Raw genomic sequence first — 23,516 nt, 5'->3', positions numbered from 1 at the left:
CAAAGTGACTTTTTCTGCATAAAATAAAGGCTGTATATAGGAACCTTTCTAATGGCGAAAAATGTTGAAAATTTCCAGTTTAATCTATATAAATAAAAATGTTAAGAATTTCCAAAACCAGTTTATCACCAACTTTAAAGGCCCAACTGGACTATAAAAGCCAGCAGATGGCGCTAGGGCAGGTTTCTTATTAATTTTATGCATGCTTCACTTCAGGGACCCTTTTTCAAAGATTTAAGATTAATTACCAAATGCATTTAAACAACACTTGGCATGTATGTAGGCATAGATATTCTTGATATAGATTGACCAAAATTATTCAAAATAAAACTTTGTTAAGTGTGTTTCTGGAAAAAAATACTGGCTGTCAAATTTGAAATTTGAATTTCAATGGGAGGAGCCAACTGATCATTACAGGTCATGAACCTTCAGTAGTAAACAGATGCACGTGGCAGTGTTTATTTCAGTGAGAGAGATTTGTAGCAGACGATATATATTTCAGGGAGGGAGATTTTCAGCAGACGACACATTCTAATGCTGAATACATGATAAGAAAAAACAATAACTTTTACTGATCTTACTTTATCAAAAAGTATTTATATCCAACAAATTTACAATAATCCATTAATCTATGATTTTTTTTGAATTTCAAAGTACTGATTCAACTTGTATTTAAATGGTTTAAACTTCATGAAAACAGTAAAAGTAACTTCCAGGTATATTTCATTTACACTATATTTTGTTGTAAATATCTTGTAGTCAAAATTACATTTCACAAATGTTTATCATTTGTATAAAATTTTTATATATTAATAGTTTAAAAATATTTTAAATTCCTGTCAAGATCATTTTTAGCAGTTTTTCTTAAAAGAAATGTCCCATGTAAGGCACATCTTTTGGATTTGGACATAGTTGTCTGACTTGATGAAAAACAACTGACTTCAAAAATAATATCTGGACAAGATGGCTTGATAATGTCTTTTAATTAATCTGATTAATCTGTGAGTTATATAAAACATCCATTAAACCTCTCCTGTGTAAAATATGCTGTTTTGTTTACATTCTCTCTGCAGGTTAACACTGCATTCTATTTTTAGCTCATGGTTTATAACAGACAGTTTTACATCACTGATTAGTCACACCCACAAATACTCGCTGCCGCGGCAGCGAATGTTGCCCCTTTAAGGCAGAAATATATTGTGTTTTTGGTGTGTTTTTTTTATGAAAGACACCATTCATAAACGTGTATTAATTTATCATCTGCCAAATAAAAGAGTTCTATTATATAGGTAGAATGAAACTGTTATATTTTCAACTTTCTAAAACTTCCCAACTTCAAAAGTCATGGGTTGTTGCAAAAACAAAGTAATAAGTATCCCCGAAATATGCGCCTATAAAAAGTAATTTCAAAGACTTACCCATTAGAGATTCTAAAACAAGAGATACATGGAGTTCTCCTATCTTCTCCTCCGTAGGTGAGATTATTGGGTACAGTCCATTTATAGGTCTATTTGGTGCTAACTCTCCTATACTAGGAACTTCGACATTCCCAATAGGGACTTGCATTGGACCACTCAGAACATCTAGAACTAGGCTGGACATATCAGCCAAGTAAGCTGTGAACTGTTTAGGACCAGATCGTACTGGAAACCTGGCTGTGGTCTTTGCCTGTCCTGCACTACCGCATTTAAGATCTACAGGCCTGTATAAGCAAAACAAAAAATATTCAAAACTGTTACATTTCAAATGATTCAATATTATCAGTATTATCTTTAAAAAGCCTGGTTTTCGGATTTTACAGAATAAGACAAAGTATGAAATTCACACTGTATACAGTGTTGTCTGAAAATGATTTTTTTTACTTTCATTATTACATACAATCACAAACTATTTCAAACAGCACCTCAATTCTTTTATATTCCTAAAGCGTGATAATGTTTAAAGTAAGAAAACATTTTCGAAGGTGTCATTTATAGAAATATTGTCTCAACCTGAAAATGAATGAAATGTTTTAGAAAGCGTACCTAAACATAATTCCATTTCCTGGTTCACCCCACCATTTTAGGTTGACATATGTGACATCTGGGGTGTTTGGGACATCCCATGTTATCTGAGTGACAGATACTCTACAAAAGCATCTCAGCTGACCCTCAACTTGCGGAGGTAGTCCAGTGTTGACTTGCACATCTTCTTGATGCCAAGAATTCTCTATGGAAAAGGAAAAGTTATATTTCATAATTTGTATTGAAAATTCGTTTAAGTATCAAAACAGAAGGATTCAATATCTTTTAAGCCAATCCTCTTTATCTTTTGAGTTATAATCACAGAGTTCTAGCGACATGATGCAAAACAAAATTAACAAGGAAAGCAAAATTGGCATCATACCAGGTAGGGGAGTCTTTGCAAGGAACTATATAGATATATGACAGTGTTGCATGTACTGATGAAATATAAAATGACTGCAACAGAACTTATTAATGAACATATGAACTGAACAGAAGATCAGTGATTGTAATGTCAGCTAAATTGCTAGATTACAACCTCAAGTAATGAGTCTGTGCCTATGTAGTGGGTAGAACACCTGTTCATTAATATCATGATTAGAGCTGTCATTGATTCATAGCAAAGCATATTGACGATACATCGATATTGGATGACAAATTGAAATATCAGCGATACCCCGATATATATCTATATCACATATACTCCTTATTGCTTGTATATAATTCACTTCCATACCTTGTAAAATATATGTTCTGTTCATACAATTATGTTGTGTCCTGTTTATTAATGTTATATAAATTTTGTTATCACTGCTATGAAATGTGTCCATTGGCATGTAACAACAGCTTGTGGTTAGACATGGCCACCTGCTTTTGTTTATATTTTGGTCGAATTTTCTTAATTTATAGACATTAAAATAATTAACCAAAATTATCAATATTTACTAATGTGTATCAAATATTGATCGACAGAAAAATATCAACCATACATTGATATTGTCTCTATCGACGACAGCTCTAATCATGACAATTGACTACAGCTCTAACCATGACACATTGAGCTGGAGAAAAATATGTTTTTTGTTACATAAATTAGCATAAAAACATGTTTGAACTTCTGTGTTCGCCCCCAAAACACTGATTGACAGTTTCTGAACTACAGATGACAGGCTTTTCTTAACAGTAGTTTTGCGAGCAAAGATAACCTGTTGTGTATCTCACTGTATAAATTGTATGTAAAATGGTCTGACTTGTGATAGGTTTAACAGTTGATTTAAATATTTTTAGTGTTGAAAGATGTGTTAAAGTATATACTGAGACAAAGCTCAGATCACAAGCTTTACACTGGTGTAATCAATTTAAAAATCAGACATTAAATCGCAACAAACTAGCGGTTTAAAAACAGCAAAATTTGCCTTGTTTTAGCATAAGAGATATCAATTTTACACGAAGATAAGGAAAACAACTCTTACTTTTTTACTCAATATACCTCGGTTATTTAATTAGTTCAAATGGAGACTGTAAATGGGTGTATTTTGAAATGAACCCTCAATTTTCATTGACAGAGGGTACTTCACTACGAATTCGGGTCAGCTCGGCCTTAAAACGTACTCGGCCCCCGAGTCAGCTCGGCCCTATTCCAACTCGGCACGGGTCAACTCGGCCCACTTTTCAATTATTAATATTTAGGTTTGTGTTATCATTATTTATTGTAATTATTTGTAAAACACCTATTGATAGTTTACGAATTAGCAGCAGACAGGCTTTTCTTATCAGTAAAATTGCGAGTAAAGATAACCGATTGCGTATATCTCACTGTATTTCTGACTTTAATACCTTTAGTGTCAAACAATGTTTTGAAATATATATTGTTATGGGCTATTATTATCAATCAGTGAGTATGTTAAGGATACCGATTAATTAGGTGATAATTATGATTGACTCATTCATTCATTTGAATAGTGACCACCTGCAATTAATTAGAAGCTTATGATATGAAGTAAACACGTTTTTGTTTAATATTTTTTTGTATATTACTTAACAAACAAAATGCCTCTAAGGAAACACATTTTTATTAGATCAATCTATATTAATTTTATCTGCAAACAAATAAATTAAAAATATCTAAATGTACTTATTTCGGCAGAAGTATAATTATATAACAATAAGATATTTCTCATTATTAATTTACCTTAACAACATGCAAAGCAAAGTTAATACGTTATTTATATTTTTGTAAAGTGGGCCGAGTTGACCCGTGCCGAGTTGACCCGTGCCGAGTTGGTATAGGGCCGAGTTGACTCTTTTCCCTTCACTACTTGTACCCTTATATTTGAAATGAAATTGAATGGGCTTGCTGCATACATCAAAAACTAAAGGCACATCTCTAGCATTAACTGACTGGCTAGAACCCTGAATAAACCAAATAACTAACTTTACTAATGTAACTCATGCTGACATTTATAAAAAAAAGTGGGTGGGGTAAAAAATGATTCATAAGTAACAATCATCCATCTTGATATAAAATTCTTCAAATATTCAGATATATACAATATGCAAAAGTGTGAGTAAATTCAGACTTTTTCTTGAAATCAATTCATAAGACTTAAAATGTCATATATAAGCAGAAATTTGAGAAAAGAAAGTTCAGTTTTGGCACCAAAACATGTACAAACTTGGTTCTGTCTAATGTCAACTAAATATTTTCTATGCATACCGCGCCGTTTCAGCTTCTGGGACGTTTTAACCTTTTTCTTCACCATTTCTATATAATTTTCTTTGATTTCATTTTCCGTTTAAAAGCTTTCAATGCAATTTTCATATCACATTTTGATGTTTTTCACGGTTACTAATCAAACCCGATTCCAAACTTGTCCGCCATTTATTTACATCTCGGATTAGTCTGTAAGCTAAAAAATATTTTTACTTAAATCGATTTATAGAGCAAATTTTCCTAGATAATAATAATACATAATTATTATTACATCCTTAAAAGAAATTATTATAGCAAAACTTTGAGAAAAACTCGATTTTGGGAAAACATCATTGAAAAGTTTAGAGGCTAATAAACAAAAAGATGTCAGACCTCCAAAGACAAGCAATAAAACACCGAATAGGAGGTGGTTTACCACCGATGCCACCACCTGGTGTTGGGTAATTTCGAAGTTTTGACAAGATCTATTAATCTGTTTTTTATTTGCCAATTGTGATTTATTTTCTATCTTATCTTATTGTGTCACTATAGGTTTTATCTCGTGCGTTCAATCCTGGTGTATTTTTCTTGGTAACTTCCTAAATTTGTCAACTTCTCAAGCTTGTCACTCAAAGAAAATCTATCCTAAGAAAATATTCATGTTCTCTACTAAAACGGCTAGTTATTGGACTAGTGTTAATTATTTTGACAAAGTTTCATGCTATCTTTTTTTTTTTTTTTTTTTTTAGACACAAGACAGGTTCTTAATAAATACACTGATAAACACTTTCCCCAACTAGCAGACGACTGGCTATTCTTATCAGTAGGTTTTCGAGTAAAGATAGCCAGTTGCGTATCTCACTGTGTAAATCATATGTAAAATGGGCTGACACATGACTGGTTTTTCAGTTAATTTAAATACTTTGATGTCAAAAGATATGTAAAATTATATACTGTGACAAAGCTAAGATCCCAAGCTTTCCATAGATGTAAAAAAATTAAAATTGGACATTTAATCACAACAAACTAGCGGTTTAAAAATGGCTGAATTTGTATTGTTTTAGCTTAAGAGATACCAATTTTTCTTGAAGATAAGGGAAACAACTCGTATTTTTCCACTCGATATACCTCAGTTATTTACGTACATCATATCGAAAGTGTTTATGGGTGTATAAGATTAATCAAATTGAAAAAAAAAAACAATAAAGATGATAATATGTACTCATTTAGATGGAAAATTAAAAAGTATATGCATGTACTGTTATTCATATCTGCTTTGAGAATGATTAAAACTCAGTTATTTTGTATATAAATTATAAACCCCATTGTTTAATTCTTACTTGCGAAAAATATACCAGGCGAAATATACTTATAGTTTAAGATATGTATGTATTATGTTTACTATCTTAGCAATGCTTTGAAAATATAGAGCAAAATCTGGCAAAATTTACTATTTATGTCACAAGAATTCTATCCAGTTAGTTTATACAAATTTATTTTATTATCCCCCGCCGAAAATTTTCGGAAGAGGATATAGAAATAGTCTCCGTCCGTCCGACCTTCCGTCCTTCCGTCCGTCCGTCCTTCTGTCCGACATTTTTGTCCGGAGCATATCTCTTAAAGTATTTGAGTTATCAACTTGAAACTTCATAGGTGGATAGACCTCATTGAGGAGGAGTGCAGTGCACAAGAATGATAACTCTACCTTGCATGATTTTTGAGTTATTGCCCTTTGTTATTTTTTAAAATTGATTTTTGTCCAGAGCATAACTCCAAAAGCCTATGAGATATTAACATGAAACTTCATAGGTGCATAGATCTCACTCAGGAGGTGTGCAGTGCACAAGAATGATAACTCTACCTTTCATAATTTTTGAGTTATTGCCCTTTGTTATTTTTCATACCTAATTTTTCACCTGAGTGGAGCATAACTCAAAAAGTGTTTGAGATATCAACATGAAATGTCATAGGTGGATAGATCTTATTGAGGAAGAATGTTGTGTGCAAGAATGATAACTCTTTCCTATACAATTTTTGAGTTATTGCCCTTTGTTTTTTTCATGCTATTTTGTCCAGAGCTTATCTCAAAAAGTATTTGAGGTATCAACTTGAAACTTTAAAGGTGGATGGATCTCATTGAGGAGGTGTGCAGTGCTTAAGAATGATAACTCTACCCTGCATTATTTTTGAGTTATTGCCCTTTGTTATTTTTCAAAATTAATTTTTGTCCAGAGCATAACTCAAAAGCCTTTGAGATATCAAAATGAAACTTCATAGGTGCATAGATCTCACTCAGGAGGTGTGCACTGCACAAGAATGATAACTCTACCTTTTATAATTTTTGAGTTATTGCCCTTTGTTATTTTTCATACTTAATTTTTCAATTCAATTTTTTTCTCAAAAAGTATTTGAGGTATCAACTTGAAACTTCATAGGTGGATAGATTTTACTGAGGAGGGATGCAGCACACAAGAATGATAACCTACCCTGCATTATTTTTCAGTTATTGCCCTTTGTTATTTTCAGCCATCAGTATTCACATAGGTTTCAAATCTGTAATCACTATAGCCATCAGTTTTCATTACCAAAAGACCTCTTAAAATGGAATTATTCTGCTCTACTACATATACATTTGTTGTAGATTTGGCGCGACGTCACGTAACGTCGCTTTGGCGCGAATTGTTAACTTATGTTTTCAACGTAACGTCATTTCCTATGTATGTAAACATTCAGTTTGAATAATGGAAACGAACCGTACACAACGCCTAGTTTTATTCACGATCACATCCTCACATTTTATGGTGCCGTGAACCGAAACCACCATGAATCTTCATAAACTACAAGCAGTGAGAGAGGGCCACAGAGCTACTATAGCAGAACATTTGCAGGAAATCGAAGATGCAATTAGAGAAAATAATATAGAAGATGTTCAACTTCTCATAAAAACAATCGAAAACATTATGCTTTCTTTGGCGAGTACTGATGCAGACATTTTAAACAAGATTGATACAGAAAATACAGCAGTAGAGGTGAAGGAAACCGCTATGTACAACATTCGTGTAAAACGTCAACTACAGAAATATAAGAAATTCCAGGTTTTATCTGATTCCGTAAGAGACGTAGACAGAGACAATATCAACCACTCGTCACGAACAGAATCATCATCCAGCAATCACTGCGAGCAGATGGACTACATTAGAGACAGAACCTGCATACTGCTGTCTAATTCATTTCATCACAAGTTGCCGACAATTTCTATGCCGACATTTAGTGGTGATCTCTTGACGTATCAGACATTTTTGGACTCATTTGAATCATCAGTGCACAACAATCCCAGTTTAACAGACGTGCAGAAATTCAGTTACCTGAAGTCATTACTAGAAGGAGATGCTGCAAGAACTATTGACGGGTTCGCGTTAACGAATGCAAACTACATTCAGGCATTGTGTTTATTAAAAGAGCGCTACGGACAGAAACAAAAAATCACCTCCGCATATATGCAGACATTATTGAAGTTACCAACACCAGCAGACGATATTCGAGAATTACGTCAATTTTACGATATGCTTGAGACAAACATCCGGGGTTTAGAATCATTAGGTGAACTACAAGATACATATGGCAATCTATTAATCCCAATAATCCTTGAAAGATTACCACCGGAAACCAGACGTCATTTAGCTAGGGAACATGGTACCGGAAGTTGGACGCTTCCAGACTTACGCAAATCACTAAACAGAGAGATTGAAATTATGGAAGCGGGAGAGTCACAGAACACTAAACAGGAAAGATTCATACCAACAGCATCATTTTATACCGCCGCACGAAATAGAGACAACCGGAAGTCATTATACCGGACTGAGCATTCAAAGAAAAAGTGCGTTTACTGTGATGAAATACATATGGGAGACTGTAAGAAAGTAAGTGATGTTAAATCGCGCATTCAAATCATAAAGATAAAACATTTGTGTTTTAACTGCCTAAGTAAAGGTCACCAAGTGTCTGGATGTCCGTCCAAGTCTCGTTGCCGCCAGTGTCGTGGTAAACATCATACTAGTACATGCAGCCATTCCCAATCGACATTTCCCCAGAACTACCCAAATAAGCCCGCCATAGGAAGTCATGAAACACAACAGTCTGACGTAACCGGAAGTTATAGAAACTGGAGTACTAATATTGAAGCCGGTGATACAACTATATTATTTTCAAAAACCCACCAGTCAGATGTTTTATTAAAAACTGCAACAGCCCCTGTTTGCGCTGATGGACGTTATTACGTGTTACGGCATACGTTATACGTTTCACTAAAAACTGTAGAGTGACGTATAATTATCGCCAAATTTGTCCATTATCTACAGAAGAGCTGAGATTAGCAGAAGGAAAACTGATTGAAACTTGCCAACAACAATATTTCCCAGACGTAATTCAAGATCTTAAATCCCAGAAAAAATGCAGTCCAATAATTCGACAGCTAAGACTTTATCTAGACAAGGACGGTTGTATTCGTTGTGGCGGAAGAATACATAACGCACAGTTGCCAGAGACAACAAGATTCCCGTTCCTTATGTCCCCAAAAAGTCATGTCACCAGACTGATAATAGGAGACGCTCATTACAATCAGTTACATGCAGGTGTCGCCCATACTGTTACCCATCTACGCCAGAAATACTGGATACCATCAATCAGACAGCACGTGAAAAGTGTTCTCCGAAGATGTGTCATTTGCAGAAAAGTTACAGGAAGACCCTATACCGCCCCAGATCCCCCACCACTTCCGGTTTCCAGAGTAATCGTCGAACCACCCTTCTCCGTAACAGGTGTTGATTTCACAGGGGCACTTTACATTAAAGAAAAGCAAGTTCAGCAGAAGGTATACATATGTCTATTCACGTGTGCCAAAACCCGTGCTGTTCATCTAGAAATAGTTCCAGACCTTACAGAAGAATCATTTATGTTAGCCTTCAGACGATTCATCAGCAGACGATCATTACCAAGACTTATGATATCTGATAATGGTACCACAATCCGGCGACTCTATAATTCACAAAATCTTCATACTGCCCTTACACAAAGAGGAACACATTGGCAGTTTATTCCAAAAAGAGCACCTTGGTATGGTGGAATGTGGGAGCAACTAATTGGTGTAATGAAAACAACGATTAAGAAAGTTCTCGGCAAAGCTTCCATTAATTTGCAAACGCTGAAGACGATAGTTACCGAAGTAGAGGCAATGATGAACGATCGACCAATTACCTACGTTTCATCTGCTAGAGATGATCCAGAGCCTCTCACCCCTTCACACTTACTACATGGACGCAGACTTACAACTCTACCATTCTACGATACTGTGGTAACCAACGATACTCCCGGTTACCATAGTAAAGGTGACGATGTTCGACAACGTGCTAGAAGACGTGAGGAATTAATTAATCACTACTGGCACCGCTGGAAACACGAGTATCTGACGTCATTAAGAGAATACCAACGGTCGAGTGGTACCACAAACCAGACTATTCAGGTTGGTGACGTTGTTATTGTCCAAGACAACTTTACACCCAGGCTATAGTGGAGCCTTGCGGTAGTTGATGAACTTTTAACGGGAAATGACGGGTTTTCGAGGGCCGCAAGGATACGTACATCCGGAGGGCTGACTACACGACCGATTGTCAAATTGTACCCATTGGAAATTATCCAGAAACCAGATGAATAGACATAACGATACTTATTGAAATATTTATCCTTTACCGCTAATATTTCGTGAAAATACAATTCAATTTGTATAAACATAGACAAGTGAAAATAATTCAAAACGAGACTTTACATAGCGCCAATCTGTTTGTGATATATCTAAATATAGCTGTTTTAATTATGGTGCTCAATTTCAATATGATTTTAAATAAGTAATTCCATTACTTTATGTTTTTTGTATGACAATTATTACATTTAGCATTTCTGAGGCCCGGAGAATGTTGTAGATTTGGCGCGACGTCACGTAACGTCGCTTTGGCGCGAATTGTTAACTTATGTTTTCAACGTAACGTCATTTCCTATGTATGTAAACATTCAGTTTGAATAAAGGAAACGAACCGTACACAACGCCTAGTTTTATTCACGATCACATCCTCACAACATTCTTCCAATGAGCAAACACATTCGGCGGGGGATGGCCATGTTGACATTGCTCTTGTTTTCATTGTGTTGGAAGCTGTAAGCTTAATGAAACATTCTCGAATCTGTTCTTGGAAACATCCAGTACTAAGCAATGAGTGTAAAAGTTCTTGCTTAAAAATAACAGCTTGTCCCTGATGCGGTTGAACCCATTCAACCATCAATCCTTAGATTATTAGTCTGACATGTTTATGGTAAACAAATTGACTATAATGCTGCCATGCATGCCACCCATGCTGCCACTAAATAGTAACATTGAAAGTTTCTGCATTTTGAGAGAAGTTAAGATTTAAGTTACCTTAGGCTAGATTAAATCACCTTATTGATATACCCAACAATATTTTTACCCATGAAAAAACATTTTTGAAATTGTTTATTAGAATTATCTGAAGGCATGCTACTTTTAAGTAAAATCGTTATCTAGACTTAGACCTAACGGTTGCTAGGAAACATTTGGACATGTATGACTTATAAACTTTTATTTTGCAGGGGTGGAAAAAAGAAACCAATTGGCCGTAGAAGAGACTATACGCCAGTTTATTGGGATAACTATTTTGAAAAAGAGTTGAATGTCCAAGTTGGTGAAAATGTATCCTTACAAAAATTATCTAATGTACATGTGTACTGTTAACCTGCTTGAACCAATTTATGCAATGTGAAACAGGATCTTTAATGTTGGTAGCTTAATTTTATTATTTCAGTTTTGAAATCACTTAAAATTCAAATGGATTGTTCCTTTTTCAAAGCTCTACAAAATAATAGACTGGTTAACTTAATGCCCAGTATTAGTAGGTTGTATTGACTTAAGTTAATGGTTTTCTGTCATTAATATTTAAATCTTCTGTTCATCTTTAATTTATAAATTATACTTTTGCTTGTTTTTATAAGTTTAACATGTAAAACTTTATTTTATCATTATATTTAAAACAAAAGTTAAAACCACTGGTTTTATAAAACACCAGCAATAATTCTTCCCTGCAATATCATATTATCTAAATTATAATTTGACAGTGCAAGATTTAATAATATATGATAAAAAATATTTATACTGTAATAAAAATAAAGAAACTCTCCTCCTTGGAAAATTCATATGTAGTACAAATTCTTTTCAAATCTGTTAAAAAAAATTCATTGCTTCAAATAATACTACAAATACTGTCATAATTTAATTTTTAGAGAACATCAAGTTAAAAATGTAAAGATAGTGACTCAGTCAGGATAGTCAGCCACCAGTAAAGGGTCTGATTAAAAGGGTCAGGGCAAAAGAAGACCGGAAATTATCTATAGGAAGTAGAGGTTCAGAATTTGTAATCAGTTATATGACTTCAGCATGAGTATTTTTAATGTGTATATACCTTAACAACATTAGGTGTTCCGCGTGTATGAATGTGGAACAGAGGGCCCTGTTTTATTATTTCTTCATGGCGGAGGATTTTCTGCCCTTTCCTGGGCAGCTCTTTGTGTAAGTTTCCTCATTTTACTTAATAACAGTGTATATGATAATGTGTTATGTTTTATATGTATATATACAGTTTTTGTTTACAGAGATTGATGGAAGTACTTTTGCATTATAAAGTAATACATACTGTATAATAATTCTTGATGCAGTAAGACACAATATTCTAATTTTTATATTTTCGTAATTTTGCTATTATACATGTACATTTCGAAAACCTGTCTTTAGGATACCATTATTATATCTTTAGTTTAAAGATGAATATGCAAAAGAGTTATCTTTCCAATTTTCTGTTATAAAATAGGGAATATCTTACATCAATATTTTTTTCCTCAGACTTTTCTTTGAAATCATATTGAAGAAGATAATTTTGATAATTTACCCACACATTACTAATTTTACATGTCACTTTAAATCATTGTACTAATGTTGAAATTTTTTCAGAGAAAAAAAACATAATAAAAAAAACTATTTAAAAAATATTGAAATAAATGTTTCAGGGCTCATTGTCAAAGCTAATTGCTTGTAGATGTACCGCAGTTGATTTGAGAGGTCATGGTAAGTAAATGGTGTGTGTCACAACTTCTCCTCTTAGCTGGAGTAGAGAAACTAGAAGGTTTTGGTCAACAGCTATTCACAGCTTATGTATGTTGTTATTTGCATTCAACTTCAAATAAATTTTTGTATAACGTATTACAATGTATGAAACATTGTAGGTGTGTTACCCTAGTTTTGATACTGAGATCAAGAGTAGAGGATTTTTATTTTCTTCATTCGCGTATTTAAAGATCCTGTATGTTGTAAGTGAGGTTGTATACCACACTTAAGTGAAATCATATATATGTATATAATTATGCTTATAAAATAATTTTCAAACATCGAAGAATATGTAAAATATGTACTGAAAATATTTGTACATATTATATGTAATCATTAAAATATATGCATTCATTTCTTATTGAAATATTTGACTTAGACTTTATAGAAAATAAATTTTTTATTACCTCCCTTTATTTACATGAAATGTTAAATTCGGTAATATCTTTATAATGCTTTTTGGAACTTACAAAATTGATAAATCTTATTTTGAGCATCATATTTATGATATAAAACCATAAAAAAAATTGTGTTTCAGGATCTTTGAGAAAAGATAATGTCTGAAACAGTTGTATGTAGCTTCCATTCTGTTCATTCTAGTTATAAAAAATTAAATGTGGACATGGAATCTCTGAGAACATCTGGTTATAATATGGTTCTTAAAGTAACATTTTGCTAATTTATCCCCTGTAAAGTTGAGTTGAATAAATTAGTAATATATTTCAAGAGACTGATTAGTATAAAGGTGACAATATGATGATGTGGATTATATATTATTTTGTATAGCGAAAGAAAATAAATTATTGAACTGTTATGACAAAATAAAAGTTATTTTGACTTTTACTTTTGCTCTTACCATTTACAATTAGATTGGAATAAGTTAATATTACATGCATAAGAAATTTTTACAATTTGTAAAATTCTAAGTATCATAGTTACATATTTTGAAAGGAATTGTAAAAGAAGGGGCTCACTTTATCTCTATTTTTTGTACTTAACATTTCAAGACATTCTCCGAGAGTATATGAGAATTAATAATTCATGGGATATCTTGTAATTTATAGGTGATAGTGTGACCACAGATGAAACTACATTGTCAGCTGACGTGTTGTCAAGGTAAGTTGATTATACATGTATACATTTTTCTGAAATTTTAAGTACCGTAAAATCCCAATTTAACTCCCCCTTCGGGCATGACATTTTTCAAAAGGGGGGCGTTTAATAAAGATTTTTTTTTAAAAAGATGAAATCAAAAAAAAAAAAAAAAAAAATTCTCTCTTTAAATGATGTAAAAAAAAATCCACAAACACATCATTACTCTGTCAATCCATGATACCTTTGATCTACATACGTTTTTGTTTTTGTATCTTAAAAACAATTATTTGCAATATTTGTTAGAACACAAATTTAATTGTTTGAATGATTTTATGAGAAAAGTAATTATTGGAAACTTTTGTCTAAGGAGGAAGTGTCAGAAAACTAATTTATCAGGGAGATTTGTCAGCGCATGATAAACAATATCCATAGTGCACAACTCATACTTTTCCTGAGGAATTCCAACTAAACTTTTACTAAAATGATTGTCATCAAGTGTGCTGGTACATACTGTTAGAATTGTGTGAGGTGATAATTTTTTTGCCATTTGTGGGGGCTTTTTCGTGTAATAATGCCAGCAGAAAATCTGGTTTGTGACAATTTTGTGTCACTTGATGATTATATTTTGGTTCTATTTTAGTGATTATTTGATTTTGATTCATTTTCAGTGATGTTGGTGACATTGTAAAAGAGTTGTACGGAGAAAATGCACCACCTGTTATACTTATTGGACATAGGTAGGTCAGTGTCACAAGGTATAGGGCATATCACTCTTTACTGTTTATATATCAGGCAGTACTGTATATATATCAGACCAAATTGTCTATCTGGCAATACTGTTTATATATCTGTCAACATTGTATATATATTAGGCAATACTTACTATAAATAGCAGGCAAGTTTGTCTATATATCAGCCAATGATATATAGATTAACATGAAGGTGTATAAAGAAATTGTTTGTGTTGGAAATTAATGATCTTTATTTAAGATTTCATGCATGAAGTAATGCACTGAGGGGCACTTAGGGTCTTCCTACACGTGTTAAGCTGAAAAGTAACCGAAAGACCGATGCATCCTTTGTGTAAATGAAACACAGCAAATAAAAGATTCAGAATGTTGGATATAAAATGATATCTCTTGCATGAAAAGTACCAGTTATCTATACATTACAACTATTCTGTAGAAGATGGCTTCATTTTTCTGTAAAAAAAAATGGCATCACATTGTACCATATTTTTTCACTATTTAAAGAAGTAATTTCTTATTATTTTGTAAAAAGTAACATGCTAAGTTAGATAGCTTCAAAATAGTATCCAGCACCATTAGTTATGTTAAACTTGTACAAGTGTATTATAAGTTCATGTCAATATTTGTCAAATATTTGGATCTGTTTTGTTATAACAGTATGGGAGGTGCTATAGCAGTGCATACAGGGGTAAGAGGTTTGATCCCATCACTTGCTGGCCTGGTTGTTATAGATGTGGTGGAGGGCACAGCTTTGGAAGCTCTGTCTAGCATGCAGAATTTCCTCAGAGGGAGACCAAAAGTTTTCAAATCTTTGGAACAGGCTATAGAATGGTGGTAAGTGATGAAATGTTTGAAACAAACTTTACTTTTTGAATTGTAATTGGTGTTTGTTGACTTCCATCTTCATTAACTTTGTTTTGAAGTGATTATGCAGAATGTATGCTGATTGGTATTTATTTCAGATTTTTGACCCTGAATAGTTGAAACTTTTGTTGTTTTGCATCACCAGGAATTAATTGTATGGTTGAATGTAAAATGTTTAGTACTCTGGGCAAATATTGTAAATTGATTTATATACCATAATTGCCTGTTTATACTTGACTTGGTCATGAAATTCCATCCAGTTTAACAAAATGAATAGATCTTCAGACAGGGCATCATATGGTTGATCTAGTAAAGTCACAAGTTTCTGAATTGAACTAAACTAAATTTAAGCAGATCTATTTAACACTTTATTATTTGCATGCAATATAGAGTGTAAGTTTTGTATGGATAAAGTTTCATATTATTCTTTAAGCAGCATTTAATCTCGCCTATTCATTGCTTGATTTTTCAGTGTAAGAAGTGGTCAAGTAAGAAATGTAGATTCTGCAAGAGTATCCATGGTGGGTCAAGTCAAAAGGTAAGTTGTCATTTATTTACCTCTGTATATTTATAATTAATAGTAACAGGTGTAAGATGTATTGGTACCTTTGACCTCTACCCTTGGTTGGGGTTTCATATGATGGGTTAAGTTCCAAGGACATAAAAAAATAGTTTTTCTTTTGTTCCTTAAAGAAAAATCATGTTTTAAGCTTTGTCAAAAAAAACAATGGAACAATGGGGAGCAGTAACCTATGTAAAATATATTTTTCATGTGTTCTATTTAGAGTAGATACAAATGAGACGGCCTCGTCAGAGCTAGAGCATCAACATGAAGACCATATCATACATAATGCAAGTGAAACTATAGCTGAAGAGGAGGAAGAAGGCGGAGAATCTACGGGTCAAAGTTCATCAACAGCCAATCAATGTTCAACACAGCAGAAAAGTGACAACGAATTTAAAAAACCTGAAGTGAGTATCAATCTAGAAATGTTATGGACTTTTTATATTTCTACATAATTTCCTTGTACAGCAGTCAGATACTTTACCTAGAAAGAACCATTCATGGTCTAAAAAGAATTGATTGAAATAAATCTTCTAGCTAAAACTGAGGCAGAGTGGGTTTTTTTTTTAAAGATTATTTTATGGTCATATTTGTTCTTGTATTTTCAACTTTAAGATATTATAGGACAGAGGGTGAGTTTAATCACTTGCACTTCACATCAAGGTGGAGACTTCTCTCTAAAAATTTTGATTTTAATTAATACCTTATTCGGATTGGTTGAAAGTATTTAATTGTGATAATTTGCTATCTTTAATTGATTCCTATGAAGCAGCAGACAAGTAACATGTTTGGTCAGTGATATACATGTTAAAGTGTAATTACTTTCCATTTACATTCTGATGTATGTAATTCAAACCACCAGCCTGAGAAGAAAGAAATGCTCTACAGTGCATGTTTAACACTAGTGCTAACACATACTTGAAAAAATGCCTTTATCTGCCATTAACCTTTAAACTAAAAAACTTGTGTTCAGGATTTTATGTGCTTTGAATTTGGAAAAGTCTTTTCTGACTTAACAGGCTTTTAATATCAAAATACAAAACTTGAACTACCGTTTGTATAGAAGCAGGCTTTATATTGATGGAAAGGCATATCACTTTTGGTTCCAGTTCAACGGTTTTAAGCTTGAAAGTTTCCATAAAACCCTCAGCATACCTGAAAACATAACCTCACTTTTGATTGTTAGTCTTATAAAGCAATGAGGGAAAACAGATTTGTAATATTTTTTTTCAGACCCCAGAAATACAGTACACATGGAGGATAGACCTTGGTAGAACAGAACCGTATTGGAGAGGCTGGTTTGAAGGGTTATCAAATAAGTTTTTGTCTGTTGAAGTCCCAAAATTACTTTTATTAGCAGGTATATTTGCATTTATATATGTACAGATTTTTTTTTTTTTTTTTAGTTTGATGTGTAAAAGGTTCTTCATTATGAATGCTATCATTTATGAAAAATATGATTTATTTATTGTCAACACAACTTGAGATATATTTTAACACAGACACTATGTAAAGTATATCATATAGTATTAAGGCAATTATTATTTGGTATATTGGTGTTTATCACCACTTGTTTACCATGCTTAGATTTAAAAGAGAATGAGTTAAGTTTTGAAGTGTTGATTGCTACAAACATTATTTTAAGCATAAAATGTGTGCTGAATTTGACTTGAAATTTGACTGAAAGAAATAAGCGTTCAAAGGAAAGCATAATTGAGATTCTTTAAGCTCAAGGCAATAATGAAGCAACCCTTATACTGCTGGAACCGTAAAAGTGTTTTAGCCTTTGCCAGCCTGCACATTCATGCAGTCTGACCATGCTCCATACTGTTTGTTTCTCAATTTTGATATTGAAATACCTTAAACTTCAAATGGACTGTTCCAAATTCAAAGCAAGGCAAATCCATTACACAAAATCAGCAGATAAAGGGTTAAACCATTCATTTTATGATTCCAGGAAATTTGTTGATTAACCCTTTCCCTGCTGAATTCCTGTAATGGACTGGCCATACTTTGAACTTAGAACAATCCATTTTGTAGTCTAAGGGATTTAAGTATCAAAATACTAAAATTTAGTGCTATGAAGGTCTTTATTAAACAGTGAATGATTATAGTGTCAACCTTTAACATGCTGAAATTTTAAAATGGCTTTGCCTTTCTTTGCATTTGAAACAGTACATTTGAAGTTTAAGGCATTTGAAACAGTCCATTTGAAGTCTTAGGCATTTGAAACAGTCCATTTGAAGTCTTAAGGCATTTGGAACAGTCTATTTGAAGACTTAAGGCATTTGGAACAATCCATTTGAAGTCATAAGGCATTTGTAACAGTCCATTTGAAGTCTTGAGGAATTTCAATATCAAAATATAAAAATTGAGCTGCCAACAATATAGAGCCTGGTCAGACTGCACGGAATTAGCTGGCAAAAGCTAATCATTTCGGATTATAGTAAGGTAGGGGTTATATCTGATGAAACAATATTAATGTCAGTTTCATGTTTATTACAGGTGTGGACAGACTTGATAAAGATTTAACTATAGGTCAAATGCAAGGTACATTTTACACTTTTATTCTCTGTCAGAAAATGTCCCTAACTTAAAAGTTGGGGATAAAAATAAGAAAAATTTTCAGATGTTTAGGTATTTCTTTCCACGAATTTGTTTTTTCTTTGAAAAGATTCATATTTAGAAAGGCTATTAATGTTTTCTAAATGATAAATCACGTTTTTCTTAAAATTTGAGTATTAAATAAGCAAATATTAGGCATTCATTTACTACACATGTTTCAGCTTTTGCATAAAATACTGTGCTGGCGCCTTGAAATAAAAATTAAATAAACCTTAGTTACCATAAGACCATTATAATATTGGAAGGATTTAAACCCTAAGAAAATAAAATTTTGACAGATTTTCAAGAAACGTTCACATCATTAGAAAAGATGAAAATGCTGAAGCAAAGTAACTGATCTGTAATCATTAAACATACTTTTAGAATAGTGGTGTAAATTTTAACTTTTTAATAAATTTCGTTTTTAGTTTATAACACTGTTTTTGTGTTACAGGTAAATTTCAAATGCAGGTTTTACCTAAAAGTGGTCATGCTGTGCATGAAGATGTCCCTGAACAGGTAAATCATTTCAGCATTAACAAAAAGTTCACCTTTAACCTACTGAATTTCTTAAATGGACATAATCATCTTCCTTATTGGAACTTTCCATAATCGAGCTTGGTCAGACCAGTGGTAAAAGCTAATCACTTTTGGTTCTGGCAGTTTCTGGGCTAAAATTTAAAATAATACCTAGAAGAATAAGTTTTATCATATTATTTTTTGGATACCAGTTTTCTATTAATAATTTTCTTATAAAGACATCTTAGGTATTTCCTCTCCCCTCTATTTAAACACTCACAGTGGGATAATCTAGAGCTGGTTGGCACCTGTAAAAGGATATTATGTTATCCTGGTGTTCTTATTTCTTATTTGTCAGAATCAATTGATTCCAATAGTATTGGTGGTTAAATAATTTCTATCAGTCTGTGTTGATATCGGTGAGACATAATGCGTTTCTCCATTTTCTGTCATTAAAGGGACTCAACTGAGGTTTTTTGACATGAAGGGACTGGAAATAATTTTTCAATATTTTTGTATATCTGAATGTAGGTCTAGACTAATAACTTTTGTGCAAAACTTCAGATCATTTGCTCATTCCACTTACTGGAAATAATCAATTTGATTGTGTATATATGACCCCGAAATGAAAAGCGTTGCAAAACCGCATATTTACATATTGTCTATTGCATAGTTTTCTATTTTTAGTGCACCAGTTGATGTTTGTAAGAATTTATTAGTCGCCTTCAAAAGGCATCATATAGGGGTTACTTTTGTCGGTGTCTGCGTCCCCTAAAGCTTGTCCGGAGCATAACTCAGTCACTATAAGTCTGATTGACTTCAAACTTGGTATGCAAGCTTCTTTTAATAACCCAAAGTGCAGTGCACAAGAACCAGTTTTGTCCGGGCCATTTCTCCTAATGTATAAAAGCCATGGACTTGAAACTTCATAGGATGATAGATCTCATTAAGAAGAAGTGCAGTGCACAAGAACTGGTACTCTGCATTTCTTATTTTTTGAGTAATTGCCCTTTGTTTATTTTCATACTTTATTTTTGTGCGGGCCATTTCTCTGAAAGTATAAAAGCTATGGACTTGAAACTTTATAGGATAATAGATCTCAATAAGAAGAAGTGCAGTGTACAAGAACCCATACTCTACATTTCTTATTTTTGAGTCATTACCTTTGTTAATTTTCTTGTCCTGGCCATTTCTCCTAAACTATATTGTTCAAAAGGCGACACATCCGACTTTTAGGCTATTAGACCTCAGCGGAGTTCCTTTAACAATCAAATCCTCTTATTAGTTTTGTTTAATAGAATCAAACTGATTCTGTAATTTTCATCTCTTTGCTTTTCTTTTAATTACTCACAATGGATCAGCCCTTTTCAAGAAATGATATTAGTATGTTCTTTTAAGCTATGATGTTTTATACAGGTCGCGGAAGTATTAGCTACATTTCTTGTCAGAAACAAAATGGCCATGCCCACAGCTCATTTTCAACCGTAAGTAATAGTTATATGTAGAAATTATATATTTCTCTTTATATTACGTTATTGTGATGTAAAGCAATGAAAGACAAATATAGAGGAGCCATGGCCTAGTAGTTAAGGTATCTGCCTCACAACCCAGGGATCATGGGTTTAAGCCCTGCTCGGGTCACAACCATGATTTCTCATAATGACACCAGCACTGGTTAGTTCCAGGAAGCGGACTCAAAAGTGATTAATATAAGTTGCAAAAACTTGTTTCACAATCAAGCTAAAATAAATAGATATGTTTAAAGTTATGAAGAAATGCCCTACTTGTCTTCCTGTATGATTAATTTTTCTATTACAATGATTATAGATCAGCTGTTGTGATATGTTGTCCATAAGTTAATGGTTCTACCAAATAACTTATGGCCTCGTATTTAAAATTAAAAATTATGGGATTCTGATGGTCAAACACCAATACTTTATTTGGAATTTGCTATAAAATGATCTGAGTGTTTATCTGTTAAGAGAATGGGGGGGGGGATTTTTATACAGATTGTACTTGTATTATGATAAAGATTTTGACTTTGTTTTGAAAATATACACAAATGATAAATAATATAGTAATACTTAATATTATTCTTATTCTGTTGCAGGACTTTCCCGGCTTGCTGATACAATAATTATTTATGCTAAAGTGAGATATAAACAGTTATATCAGTTATACGATGAATAGGATTAGAATCATCCTTATGTTTATGATTATACAGATCATTATAGAAGCCTGTGAATGGTCAAGTTTCAAGGATAGTTATTAAAAGTGGCAATAACTGGCATCAGGTTGCCGGAATGAATTGTTTAAATAACTTTTAGCAACTATTGTAACTTTATCTCTTATCCCAGATTTTAGGAGAATAGTATGTAGAAAGTTGTATTATGAGATATAAGATTTCCTTCTGTGCCACATCTCTTTGTAAGTGACAGTGATCTATTTTGACATGTTACAAAGAATTGTTTCCTGTTTCTGTCTCTTTTAGACCAGAAGTAAATGTGCATATATGCCAGTCAGTGCAAGGATTGTATAGCAGCATAAGTGCTTTTTAGAATAAATTGTTCTATATACATGTATCTATGTGAAATTATGTCAGTATTTTAGAATGAAACAATCATGTGCTGTTTCATTTATCACAGTTATTTACTTAGTTATGATTTTTGATATCTATACTTTTGCCAATTGATATGCACACATGTATTTATCACTATTGATCACTTAATATTTTTTAATGCTTCTCGAATGTTTTTTTTTTTTTTTTTTTTTTGATGTGGCATATACAAGTAGTCTGCCCTTCATTCTTCTCTCCCTTAATTTTCAATTCTTAAAATTCACATAGCATTATTTATTGACTGCTCTTTTATAGGCAGGGGTTCCAGATCAATTGGTTCAAGGTCACTGATGCTACAGATAAATTTTCCTATTTCTCTTTGTCACATGTTCATGTTTTAGCCTTTTCTGACTGAATTAAGGATTAAAAGGAGATAGGGAATCAAAGTGACATTGTTTTGTCAACCTTGTGTTGCAGCATGGTTGTGTTGAACTGAATGTGCTGAAATGGATGGATTATGTTTGATGACTGAATACTTAAAATAGTTTGAATTTTATCTTGCCATTCAGGATATACATAGTCAAAAAAGTATTCAACCCTTTTTTTAAGATTAGCTGATATCTTGGTCTTTGTTGGTTGTGAGGGTAAATTCAGAATGCTAAGTGTTAATGTTGTGTTGAGCTAAATATGTAAATTTAGCATTTTTTATACTGTTCAGAACCTAAATGACTGACTGATATTTTTAAGATATTTTTGTGTATCAAAAGTAAATGTATGTGTTGATTTGTTAAGCAAAGTTGTTTGTGAACTTTTATTACAGAAAAAAAGCTATTAGGGATGTTAAGATTATTTGACAGATTGAATAGATATGTATATAGAATGAAAATAATCAGCTATTTTAACTGTTGTATGTCTCAAAAAAATGCACAGGAAGAGTTTCCTAGGTAATATGTCACATATTATGTGCAAAAATTGCAATAAAATTGTATTATTTTGAAGAAAAAAGAGATTGTCTATTTCCTCACTGTGTCAAGTTGCCTAATATGTTTCAATCTTTACTGAGACATTTGTCTATGCAATTTGTTAAAAACTTGTCATTAAAAAGTTGTCAGACAAAACCTTGATGAATATCAGATTGACAAAATTATGATAGATATCTACTAATGGTAAATAGATTATCTACTGATTATGATGGACAAACAAGATATAACAAGGAAGTGAATGTGCTATCAGTGGTCATATGACTGACAATCAGTTGAAATGTTGAAGTTTATAACATTCAGAGATAACAGAAATAGTAAGAATGTATGAATATTATAAAATAAGTGTTTACAAGTTTTGATACGATTTAAGTTCATCTGAGCATGAGCACAAAAGGTGAACTTTTGTAATGGCACACTGTGCCTCCTTTCAATAGTTTGTTGGATGAATTTCAACCAAACTTTAAAGGAAAGATTCTTATTTGGCCCTCTACAAACTTTTATTAAAGGTTCCAGTCTGATTCATAATTATGTCACAAGGGTTAAAATTAGACTTGAAATTTAAATAATTTAAAGATCTCCACTTCTATAACTACACTGCCAAGAGCATATTTATGTGTTGTAAAACATCACCTTGTGGACCTCTACAAAAGTTAAAGTTATCTTG

The 23,516-nt window shown here is 32.7% G+C and overlaps 2 protein-coding genes across 2 annotated transcripts in view; one reads left to right on the top strand and one right to left on the bottom strand.

Annotated features, from left to right (window-relative positions):
• Positions 1-4,889, bottom strand: part of LOC132733747 (C2 domain-containing protein 3-like) — a 39,784-nt gene extending 34,895 nt beyond the window's left edge. The window contains exons 1-3 of the mRNA XM_060720426.1: positions 4,720-4,889; positions 2,025-2,208; positions 1,419-1,702 (exon numbers count right to left, since the gene is read on the bottom strand). Coding sequence (XP_060576409.1) covers positions 1,419-1,702; positions 2,025-2,208; positions 4,720-4,765 — 514 coding nt within the window. The 5' untranslated portion in view covers positions 4,766-4,889. The remainder of the gene's footprint in view (positions 1-1,418; positions 1,703-2,024; positions 2,209-4,719) is intronic.
• A 139-nt stretch (positions 4,890-5,028) lies between these two features.
• On the top strand, positions 5,029-22,066 carry LOC132733744 (protein phosphatase methylesterase 1-like). The gene is made up of 14 exons (XM_060720418.1): positions 5,029-5,156; positions 11,353-11,452; positions 12,233-12,325; positions 12,820-12,877; positions 13,981-14,032; positions 14,680-14,748; positions 15,418-15,594; positions 16,097-16,162; positions 16,410-16,596; positions 17,423-17,549; positions 18,695-18,739; positions 19,248-19,312; positions 20,729-20,796; positions 21,423-22,066. The coding sequence occupies exons 1-14, from the start codon at positions 5,080-5,082 to the stop codon at positions 21,439-21,441; spliced, it is 1,203 nt and encodes a 400-aa protein (XP_060576401.1). The 5' UTR covers positions 5,029-5,079; the 3' UTR covers positions 21,442-22,066.
• Positions 22,067-23,516: the final 1,450 nt, after the last annotated feature.

This window comes from Ruditapes philippinarum, unplaced genomic scaffold (assembly GCF_026571515.1).
Source record: "Ruditapes philippinarum isolate M1 unplaced genomic scaffold, ASM2657151v2 ctg2384_1_1_1_1, whole genome shotgun sequence".
Lineage (NCBI taxonomy): Eukaryota > Metazoa > Mollusca > Bivalvia > Venerida > Veneridae > Ruditapes > Ruditapes philippinarum.
This window is presented reverse-complemented; position numbering and strand designations above follow the sequence as displayed.